General features: G+C 34.5%; 1 protein-coding gene across 3 annotated transcripts in view; it reads left to right on the top strand.

Moving 5' to 3' along the window:
- The window catches only part of PRKG2 (protein kinase cGMP-dependent 2), a 105,156-nt gene that overhangs the window by 50,840 nt on the left and 42,009 nt on the right, over nucleotides 1-12,307 (top strand). Inside the window, exons 9-12 of one of the 3 annotated variants that reach the window (XM_037830086.1) lie at nucleotides 1,277-1,345; nucleotides 5,336-5,389; nucleotides 7,195-7,348; nucleotides 11,703-11,839. In XM_037830086.1, coding sequence (XP_037686014.1) covers nucleotides 1,277-1,345; nucleotides 5,336-5,389; nucleotides 7,195-7,348; nucleotides 11,703-11,839 — 414 coding nt within the window. Of the gene's footprint in view, nucleotides 1-1,276; nucleotides 1,346-5,335; nucleotides 5,435-7,194; nucleotides 7,349-11,702; nucleotides 11,840-12,307 lie in introns of those variants that run through there. The other 2 variants (XM_037830085.1, XM_037830087.1) reach the window with 2 other exon arrangements.

The following is a 12,307-nucleotide window of genomic DNA, read 5'->3' as shown; positions in this document are numbered from 1 at the left end:
GTTTGAGTGCACAGAACTATTTTATAAATGGACTGTAGAATCAAAAGAACTCTTGAAAAGGAAATAAGCTATCTGGTTTTGCAAGATTTGAAATAATTTATGCTGTATGTTGCAGCCAGCTAATTGTAGTGTTTCCTCATGAGAAATATAAGAATTTATGTTTAATATAGACACCTAACTCTCTAAAGCCCTTGAAAGCATAAAGCCAAAATCCATGTGAAGGAAAGTTGGATACAGATATTTTTACATTTTTGTGCCTTCTTACGCTATTACTTTTCAGGGCCACAAATTGTGGCTCAATATTCCTTACATTCTATATATTTCCTTGACTTCACACTAAGTAGTCCCAGGATTTCCTTCAGAAATTTGCATGCAAAAATAAATCCATGACACTCACAAAATTATTATGAAAGGAACATAAGTTCATAAAAATATAATACCAGTATTTTCAGAGAACATTCCTGGTCAAAATCATGACACTGACAAGTGAAAGGAATGTCATATCTTCTTCCTTTTCCTGAGCTCACAAATCAAATACTTGGCCCATAATCCAAGATCATATTTATATCTATATCTGTATCATCTCCACACACACACAGCTGAGTACTCTGCTACAGACTCAGAAAGCCCATGTAGCTGAAATATTTTTGCTAATTTATTGTTAGGTAAATTTATCATCATTAGATCATATACCATAATTTATCATATCTAATATATCATTAATTATAAGATGCTCCATTATATTATGTCCCCCCAAGAAAGAGAGAAAATGTTGCTAATTATATTGTGACTCATCATCAATTATAAGACACATTCTGACTTCAGAGATTTTAATAGAAAGTGTGCATCTTAGATTCTATGTAATAAAAGTATTTTAGTATATAATTAATTGGTAATATGGCACTAAAAACACTTTCTTTTGGTTTTATTTTTGGTTGATTTATCACATTTTAATTACTTGAATGTTTTCCCTCTGAATTTCTGATTGGTAATTTCAGTTTTACCTCCTTTGACCGGAAGAGAGCTATTTTATTTTGCACACAAGGCTCAGAGCTAGATGCTGTATACAGTTACAGTCACTGAATCTTCTGTGTTCCCAGTGCAATTTTCTTCTCCTTTGATTTCTTGTGTACATAACCATTATTGGAGCACATTTCAAATCCTTTTTTTTGTGGGGGGAGTTGGCTTTAGTATAAACCATGATGTTAGAAAAGAGAGTCTTTGAGTGGTTTAATAAAAATGGATGTTTATTTGACTTTCCTGTTTTTGTCTGCAGTGATGATGTCAGATCAGCTAACATTATTGCTGAAGAAAATGATGTTGCGTGCCTGGTTATAGATCGAGAGTAAGTATGCTGATGATGTTGGAGAAACCTGGCGACAGCTACCTCTGTTATTCCAAGGGGTAGTCTCTTATTCATCACTTCCTGGAAATGCTGGCCAATCCCCAGATGCAAGTAAAGTCAATTAAAATTCATGGGAAGAAACGGGGCCTTCTGATCTGAATCTGTCTGTGGCAGTGGCAGATGCTGGCAGGCTAAATATTTTGTGTGCAAAGTTTGTACATAAATATCAGCAATAGACTGATTTAAATTCTGTGTCTTCCAGAAATAACCTTTATTAGTTCTCTCATGGATTTTCTTTCCACATAACAGTGAAAGACTTCATAATTTATTTCTAAAATGCCCTAATCAGTCAAAGAATTTTTTTGAACAAAACCTATCTCTCCCAAGCAGAAAATAAAATATTTATTAACTATATACACTTGCAGAGAAGTTGTAATTTGACATTTGTGGCAATTTACAAGTGATGCATGTCAATATTAATTTCTAAATATCTTAGGTTATTTTTCAGAATAAGTCTCATTTTGTGTAAACTCCCTTCAAATCATACTTGAATTTGGGCCTGTGGATTTTCCGTCAATAGGTTAAACATTTATTGATTATTTACTAGATATAATAAAGGAAATTCAGAGTTGTCAGCACATTGTCTAAGAAAATTAAAATACAGTCCAAGAAATAGAGCATACTCATATGAACCATTAACAAAAAAATAATAAAATGACAAGAGGTTTCATAGGGGAGTATATAGTTGACTGCTACTTAAACACAAGTTGTTAAATGTAGAACCATAGAGATTTAGAGCTGGAAAGAACCTTTGTGCATTCTTTATTTTGGAAAATTTCAAACATCTTCAAAGGTAGATAGAATAGTATCATGAACCCTGTAATGCAAGTTGAACAATTATCAACTTATGTGTGATCTGTATTTGCCACTCTCTGCCTTCCCCATGCTATTTCCAAGCAAATTCCAAACAAAATTATTTCATCTATATATTTTGGTAGCATAACTAAAATACGTGCTATTTTTAATGTATAACCACAATACCATTAACACACCTAAAAAGTTAATAATTTTTACTACAAATTAGAGTTATTTTAATTCTCTCCCTTACATATAAGAAAAGTGAGTTCCAGATCGGTTAAGGAATTGCCCCAACAGTGCCATCTGTGATAGAGCAGGGGCTGCTCTATCCAGGGTTCCTCATTCGTTCCAGCCTTCTTTCTTTGATGCCATTTTGGCTACCATAGCATGCATTCAGAAAAAGAAGCAATCACCGTGCAGTAAAGTGGGCAACATTTGTGTGTGTATGTGGAGATAAGCCTTAAAGAATTAATAGGATTGTTCTAGGCAAACAGGGGTGGTGGAAAGAACTCCAGGTAAAGTAAAACCCAATAGCAAAAACATAGGGCTAAGAAATTAAATTGCAATATATGTTCAGGGAAAAGGTAATTTTTGGTTGCCAGCTCTCAAAAGGAAAATATATTGGCACAATATTGTACAAATAATGCATTTTTGCATGTAAGTTCCTTAAAATTATATTTGAATTTTATATACATGCAGTGAATGGCATAAGCTGTGTGGTGGAAGCTCATAAATCGCTCCAAAATACGAGGACTAAAAATATGATAGAAGAGAACTACTTTCCTTTTTCTTCACTGTAATCACATGCATCAAATATTTATGTAATATTTCATGTATGCATATTCTGTGAAAAGGATACGTGATTCTATATAATTTGCAAATTAGTTGGAAGATTATAATTTTAAAATGTTTAATTAAAGGTGTATAGTTGAGATCCTGTAATATACAAAGTATCCTGAAAACCTGAAAGTATTATAAAGTACCCTATATTATGCAAAGTAATATACAAAGTGCAATGAGATATAAAAAGTTACGTGGGTTATGGAAGATGGGTTAGGAAAAATGAATAGCCAGATATGGCTAGGATGACCTAAATCCTGAATTTCCTGGTACATTTCTGGCTATCTCAACACATTTATTATTGGTACCCCATTTCACTCTGAAAAGTATCTTAGTTTTTATGATAAACTGTATGATCACCCTAGCTATGACTTATAGACTAGATTAGTATCCCATGATAATGCTCCCATAGCTTCCTAAATGCCCCATCATATATTAATCACACTTTATTTAATTGCTTTATTTAACATCTGTCCTCTCACTCATCTGTATGCTTCATCATTACAGAAACCAGGGTAGTCTTCTTCACTGACAAAACAGGGCCAGCATATGACATAGTCCTTGGCACATGGGAGGTACTTACCAGATGTTGGCTGAATAAAGGACACCACCTTGGCAAGGAGATAGAGTGACTGAGAGCTTGTGGCTTTTTATTTCTTCTTTCCTAATTCATTATCTTAATGTATGTTTACAATGAACACATTTCAAGAAGGAGAGTTAGACTTTGAGCTATATTTCCTATTTTTAAAATGTGACAAAATTTGTGGAAATAATTTTGGAAAACAGAAATAGCTCTAAAAAATGGGAAGTGTTATTTGTGTCATTTCCATCATTGATTGTTGGGATAAATCTCAAAGGAGCTTATTAGTTACCCCTCAGGCTGTAACATCCAAAGGATAAGGGCTGTTTGAATGTTATAGCTAGAATGTTTTCACTGTTGAAGTTTGACTTTGAACAGTTAGCTGAGAATTTCTAGGCACCTGTAACACCAGTATCATCTATATTAAAAATATATATATATATTTATTTACAACAATGCTTCAGTAGTTTAATAGCAAATAAAATAATGCTTAAGTATATAATAAATAATAGTAAAACAAAATGTAATAAGTATTTCTGTTTTACTTGAATATTTCAACTTTTGGAAATTAGAAATTCCATGATAATATTGTTTCATTTCTCACTACTCTGCATTCTGCAAAGGTTAGTTCACAGGTCAGGGTGGGAAACAGTGGAGAGTAGATCTGGAGGGTAAAATGGAAAATACCCAGCACAGGGTGTAATACATGCTGAATGACATAAATAGAGACACAGAAAGAAGCCGGGAATCCATTAAACGTGGGTAGATTGTTCAGGGCTAGGCAAGTGGTAAGTTGCCACAGTACAATATTGAGATGGCTCTAGTTTATTACTTTAAGGTATTTGAGGATAAATTTTCGTTCTTTCATTCTACTGTGTACCAGGTGCTTAAGATGTTACACAGATGATAAAGCATGTTCTCTACTTTTAAGAAATAGTCTATTTTGTAGAAGGGACAAAAAGTAACTCAAGGTAGACTGCAGGATATAGTGTTGGGGAAGCATCAGAAGGACAATCAAGAAAAAATGTTTCACTAGTGAGGAAGGGGATGATTTTGCCTGATGGGGAGTGTAGTATGAAAGAATTCCCAGAGACACTGCACTGAGGTAAGAGACCAGGAGATCTGGTGTGGCACATGGCCAACCAGTGATCCATGATGGTGGGGAAAGACAGGAGGTGTTAGCTGGGTCTCAGATAGAGAGCTATTATGTTAAGGTAGAATATTTAGATTTAATGATAAAGGAAAGTGACATGAGGAGTATTAACCTAGGAACCAGGAAGGGATCAATTTCATCTATCATTTAAAAAAAATAAGTAGCTTAATTTAATTAACCAAAGTTAGAAAAACTCTTGTGACTTCTGTAATCTTTTGATTCAGTAAACAGATCATGTAGACCGCTTTCTTTCCACTGTCTTCTGATTAAAGACACATTTATTGGTAAGCCTGAATAGAAAACCTCAGAAAATGGTTTTCTTTCCCACTGATAGCCCCTTTGCTTTCATAAACTTAAATGGATCAATTATACAGTTTCTAATAACTATTCTACATATTTTGGCAGCTTTAATGTTCCATAAATGATTGAAAACAATTTACAAAGGCATGAATAACTACAAGTAGTCATTTATGGGCTTGAGGGAAAATGTCACGTTGAAATGGTCATTATCAGCATGGAGCTTTTAATCATTTTCTTGTATTTTACTTTATTTATTTAGAACATTCAACCAAACAGTCGGGACATTTGAAGAACTGCAAAAGTATCTTGAAGGGTATGTGGCAAACCTGAACCGTGATGATGAAAAAAGACATGCAAAGTAAGCGGCGTGTTCTCTAACCTGGATTTGCCTTCCGACAGATGTGAACAAGGGGGCTAATGAGTATGATGGTCTATGTGGTGATTTCTAATGCTCCTGGACTAGAAAATTTGGGGAAATTCTTTTAATTGTTCTTCTGCAAAGAGAACACCACTTACCAATAGTATGGCTATTTTTTTAGCCTATAAGTGTCAGTTCTTTCATTTTGTGTGATGAGTAGGAGTGTTAGGGAGAAATTTCCCAACAGAAAGCCTTGAAAAAGGGACACTTTCCCTTGTTTGGTGACTTAGCTCAAGAGGACATTAATTCAGAAATGAAGAACATTCTCTTGCCTATCTTTTGATGGAAATTGAACAGGAATGCCAAGGCACTAGAGCAGCACATTCATTCTGATTGCTGGTTAAGAGCTAGGGGTATAGTTAGAATTATTTCAAAATTTAAGTCTCTGTTGCCTGGGGGTATGTGTGTGTCAGTGGAAGGAGGAGGGAAAAGGGCTCTAAATATGTTGACACTGATGCAAAGTTTTTCATTTAATAGAAAACTCTAGTTCGTTAAAGGAAAATTATTTGAAAATCCCCTAGTAAAACATTGTAAGCATATTTGTACCAGACCATACTATCAAAGTTAGATAGTCAAAAATTCTAGAAAACTGAAGTTTGAGTTAAATTGGAGCATTCACATGACCATGTGATTGTGAAAACCTGTGACTGACACTCCCTTTATCCAGTGTATGGGCAGATGAGTAATAAAATAAAGACCAAAAAAAGTGTGTATATATATATGTGTGTGTGTGTGTGTGTGTGTATATGTGTGTGTATGTATGTATATACATATTGGGGGGGATAAGCAGTACGAGATGTTTTGGGTGTTCTTTTTTATTTTTTTCTTTATTTTGGAGGAATGAAAATGTTCTAAAATTGATTGTGGCAATGAATGCACAACTATACGATGATACTGTGAGCCACTGATTGTATGCTTTGGATGAATTATATGGTGTGTGAATATATCTCATAAAATTGCATTAGAAAAAGATTCCTCCTTCTTGAAAACAAAAACAAAACTTGCATGCCAAAAATATTAAAATATAAAAATATCAAAAAAAAAAAACAAAAACAAAAACAAATTGGAGCATTCAGTCAGAACCTCCCAAGTTTTTTTCAAGGAATTTATTTTTTATTTTTCTCCCGAAGGCCTTTTATAGTAACAACAATTTATGAATATCTAGCCCACAGCATTAAACCTTAATTGAAAGAGAAAAACAGACATTTCAAAACAACAGTATTTAGACATATAGTAAGTAATATTTTCATGTTTCAAAGGAATTATTCTAGTTCAGCCATGGAACGCTTCAAGATCTGGCAAATGTGGCAGGGATGCTTGGTGTGGCCGTCTCCTTTCTGTGCATCAAAGGAAATCACTCTTCAGTTTCATTCCCTTTCATTGATTCTTTTTTTTTTTTTAAATAATAGCTTAATTGAGGTATATTTACATATCATAAAAATTAACTGCTTTACCTCTCATTGACTCAATTTGGCCTTTGTCTACTCATTTTGTGGATGTTCAGTTTCTTTGTTTATATATTCAATTGTTTTTCTCCCCAGATTCATGAACATCTGATCCTATAAAAGAGATAACCCTTGTAGCAAACAGGAGCAATAACTGCTAGCAGAAATAAGATTGTTCTGAGTGGAATTTATGTTTGACATGAATCCTGGTTGACTAAGGAGAGATGTATATAAAATTTCACATGTCTTCTACAGGAGGTCCATGTCTAACTGGAAGCTAGCTAAAGCACTTTCTCTGGAGATGATTCAGCTGAAGGAGAAGGTGTCCAGATTTTCCTCATCATCCCCTTTCCAGAACCTTGAGATTATCGCAACACTGGGCGTTGGTGGGTTCGGAAGAGTTGAGCTTGTAAGGGGTTTACGTTTCAAGCATCTGAGAGAAGCCTTTTGACTTTTTTAGTTTGCTTTGTATTCCAGTGTATCTTAAAGGGATATATAAATTGTTATTGCTATCTAAAAAGTTTTTCTGAACTGAAATTGAGAAAGTAAATGTTTCACTCTGTATATTGCATAGTAGCAGGTCTTTTAATAATATAGCTTCTATTTCAACCTTCTTATATCACACCCTTCTGTGAATTTTTTCTTGATGATAATTATTGGAGTATGTAGCAAGTAAGCATTTCCAAAAAGCTATGGAACAAAAATATACCTTTCCAAAGAGCAAAATGTGTGCATATATACATATATTTAAAGAAAAAAAATGTGTTGAGTGGAAGTGCTACAGAAATGAAATATTTAATATTACAGTTAAGTCTCGTAAACAATCTCCAGAACCATGCCTATATATATTTATTTGGCTTTTCATTATCCTAATTTCTGATTCCTCAAAATTTTCTATCAGAATAAAGAAAATAAGAGGAATGCAAGGGGATGTTTGAAGTATAGCCTTCTGTAGTGTTTATCAGGACAGCTGGGAACTCAGGGCCTGATTTCAGTTGTGTCTTCCACATCACCACCTCTCTGAGCTTTATGAGCAGCATCCAAGAAGAAGCAGAAGTGGTGCTGTCAGATCAAGTGTTCTGAGGAAACAGTAGAATGGAGATCTGTGACCTTACTGGGTACAGATGGCTCTGAACTCTTGGCAATTACCAAGCCCTTTTTTTGCCTGCCAGGTTTTTAACAATTCACTGTACATTAACCTCCAGGAACTATGCTGACACTTCTGTCTGCTGGATGGCCTTGGGCACACGGATCTGAAATGCTGCCAGGAGATCTGGGGAGTCCTCTTCACACCTAGTCATACTTCATCTCTGATGTCTGAGGGGGGAAAACACAATTTTTTAATAGGGCAAAGAGTATTTGTAATGTTTCTCATGCCATGTGGAGAGACAAGGAAAATATCCGTCTGCAGTGGTATTTTTCACCAAAGATCTTGGCAAAGGATTGAATTAACAGTGCTGAGCTCTGTTTTTACTGTAGCTGAATAAAAATAATAGAAGCAGTAATCTCACCATTAATTTAAAAGTCACAGACAGCACTAATTGCAAATGTGAGCAAAATATGGGGTGAAACCATTTTTGTGCACTCTAGTTACTTGTCAAATATAGTCTCCTTTTCAACTTTTAAGCCTATCAAGCCAAATATCTGTTTTAAAATTTTTATTTCCTTTTAAACGAAAACTCTGGTTATCCATCTAAAGCAGTGATCTGCAATAGAGCTTTCTAATGTCCCATATCTATGCTATAAATAAGGTAGCCACTGGCTTATGTGACTGTTGGTCATTTTGAATGTGGCTGTGCCTGATGAACCGAATTTTTATCCTAACTCATTCCATGAGGCCAGAACCACCTTAATACCAAATCCAGATAAAGATATCACAAGAAAAGAGACAGACCAATATCACTTATTTTATGAATCTAGATACAAACATCCTAAACAAATTACTAGCAAACTGAATCCAATGGCCAATTAAAAGAATTATACGCCATCATCAAGTGGGATTTATCTCAGGTAGCAAAGGTGGGTCAACATAAGAAAATAAATTAATGTAATACACAATTTTAATTGAACAAAGGAAAAATCCACACAATCATCTCAATTGATGTAGAAACAGCATTTGATAAAATCCAGCACCCTTTATTGAAACGCGGAAACTAGGAACAGAAGGAAACAGCTTTAACATGATGAAGGCCAAAAATGAGAAACCCACAGCTAACATCATACTCAATGGGGAAAGATGGAACTAGTTCCTAAGTTCAGGAACAAGACAAGGATGCCCACTACCACCACATAATTCAACACTGTACTGGAATTTCTTGCCCAAAGCAATTAGGCAGGAAAAAGAAATAAAAGGCATCCAAATTGAAAAGGAAGAAGTGAATCTTTCAGTATTTGCAGATGACGTAATCCTAATATAGAAAATCCTGAAAAATACACAGCAAAGCTACTAAAGCAAATAAATGAATTTCGGCAAAGTGGTGATGTACAAGTTCAACATGCAAAAATCAGTGGTATTTTCATATGCTAGTAATGTATAATCTGAAGAGGAAAAGCAAAAATTCCATTTACAATAGTTAGAAAAAGAATCAAATATCTAGGAATAAATCTAATCAAGGATGTAAAGTACTTGTATGCAGAAAACTACAAAACAGTGCTAAAGGAAATCAAAGAAGACCTAAATAAATGAAAGCACATCCCATGATCATGAATTGGAAGACTAAATATCATTTTAAGTTGTCAGTTCTACCCATAGCAATTTACAGATTCAATGCAATCCCAATGAAAATCCCAATGGCCTTCTTTGCAGAAGTGGAAAAGCCAGTTATCAAATTCATATGGTAAGGTAAGGAGCCCTGAATAGGAAAACCATCCTGAAAAAGAAGAATGAAGTTGGAGTACCCATGCTTCCTGATTTTAAAACTTATTAGAAAGCTACAATAATCAAAACAGCATGATACTGGCACAAAGACAGACATATAGAACATGGAATCAAATTGAGACTTCAGAAATAGACCCTCACATTTATTACCAATTGATTTTTGAGAAGGATGCCAAGTCCATTCAATGGAGAAAGAATAGTCTCTTCCCAGCAACAAATGGTGCTGGAAAACTGGATATCCTTATGAAAAATAATGAAGATGTACCTCTACTTCACACCACATACAAACATTAACTCAAAATGGATCAAAGATCTAAATATAAGAACCAAAACTCCTGGAAAATAACATAGGAAAACATCTTCAGGACCTTGTTTGAGGCAATGGGTTCTTAGACTTTAAAGCAAATGTACAAGTAGCAAAGGAAAAAACAGATAAAAGGGACTTCACCAAAAATAAACTCTTCTATGCATCAAATGACTTTATCATGAAGGTGAAAGGACAACTTAGAGAGTGGGAGAAAATATTTGGAAACCATATATCTAATAAGGATTTTATATCCAGGATACATAACGAAATCCTACAACTTAACAAAAAGACAAACAGCCTACTTTTAAAAATGGGCAGAAGACTTAACTGACATTTCCCCAAAGAAGATATATAAATGGCCAATTAGCACATGAAAAGACACACAACATCATTAGCTGGTAGGGAAGTGCAAATAAAAACCACACTGAGATACCACTTCACATCCACTAAAATGACTCCTATTACAAAAACAGAAAATGAAAATTGTTGGACAGAATGTAGAGAAATAGGAATCATCACTCATTTTTGGTGGGGATATAATATGGTGCAGCTGCTGTGGAAAAGTTTGGCAATTCCTCAGAAAGTTAAGTATAGAATTACCATGTGATCCAGCAATCGCACTGCTAGGTATATACCCAAAAGAACTGAAAGCAGGAACTCGAAAAGATATTTGCACATCAGTGTTCATAGCAGCATTATTCACAATTGCCAGAAGGTGGGAGGAATCCAATTGTTTATCAACAGATGAATGGATAAATAAAATGTGGTATATATACACAATGGAATGTTCAGCTGTAAAAGGGAATGAAGTTCTGATGCATGCTATAACATGAATGAACCTTGAAGGCATCATGTTGAGTACAATAAGCCAGACACAAAGGGACAAATAGTATATGATCTCACTTCTAAGAAATAATGAGCAGGGGCTGGGTGGAGATTTGGAATGAGTCAGTGCTTAATTGGTATGGAGTTTATGTTTGGGTTGATGGGAAAATTTTGGTAATGGATGGTGGTAATGGTGGTACAATATTGTGAGTGTAATTAATATCATTGAATTATAATCTAAAAGTCAATAAAATGGACAATTTTAGGTTGTATGTATGTTACCAGAATTTAAAAAAATAGCTTCGTGTGACTAGTGGCTACCATATTGGATAGAGCAGATACGGAATTTGATTCAATGTGCTTTGTTTTGAGAATCAAAGATGTGAATATTAAGAAAGAACAATTCTTTGGCAATTCTAGTCAGAGTTTTTCACATCACACAATCAAAACTGAATAGATCTTTCTAAACATTAAATATTCTAACCATAGTTTTTTTCTTGTTTCAATACAAGCATTTTAGAACCATGTTTGTGAATTATTTTGGAAATTTTATGAAAAAGAAGTGTGAAAACCTGATAGAACTCAATGCTTAGAGGGATAAATGATTAAATACTTAACATATCATTTAAATGTGAAAAAATTTAACTCTTGGAAATTAACATTTTATAAATATATATGTAGATATAGATATAGGTATTGCAAACCTTTCCAGTAAGTTAGTTTTGAGGGATTTTTTCCTATTTTTTCACATAGGTTAAAGTAAAAAATGAAAATGTTGCTTTTGCTATGAAGTGTATAAGGAAGAAACACATAGTTGACACTAAGCAACAAGAACATGTCTACTCAGAAAAGAGGATTCTGGAAGAGTTGTGTTCTCCATTTATTGTGAAGTAAGTGAGCATTTGGCCTCCAGGACTTAAGAGTTTTAGGTTCTTCTTTTGAGTGTTTCCATGCATGAAGGTAGCAGAAAAAGTGAGTGCAGGCCCCACTTTGAATTCTCCATTCTAGTCACAGCAACAATGCTTAAAATGTTAGACGTTTGAGGTCTGGATCCTGGAGTTTTCCGGATGTTTTTATTCTTGAGTAATTCCCAGGAAAGTGTGTGTGTGTGTGTGTGTGTGTATGTGAATATAAAATGATTATGAATCATTTGAACTATTTAATGTAGACCTAATGCAGGATTGGGGAATAGGGGAGCAAGAATTCATTAGAAACCATGTAGGGCATGTGCAGATGTTGAATTTCTGCAGGAAGCGGCATTTGGCATGTGTAGGCTACCAAAGGGGCACCATAACATGGTCCTAGCAGCGCCTAGATGCCAAGAGATCCATCTTCTAATAGTTATTCTTCTTTATGTA

The sequence above is a fragment of the Choloepus didactylus genome, chromosome 3 (genome assembly GCF_015220235.1).
Source record: "Choloepus didactylus isolate mChoDid1 chromosome 3, mChoDid1.pri, whole genome shotgun sequence".
NCBI classification, from domain to species: Eukaryota; Metazoa; Chordata; class Mammalia; order Pilosa; family Megalonychidae; genus Choloepus; species Choloepus didactylus.
The sequence above is the reverse complement of the archived record's forward strand: the minus strand, read 5'-3'. Positions and strand labels throughout refer to the sequence as shown.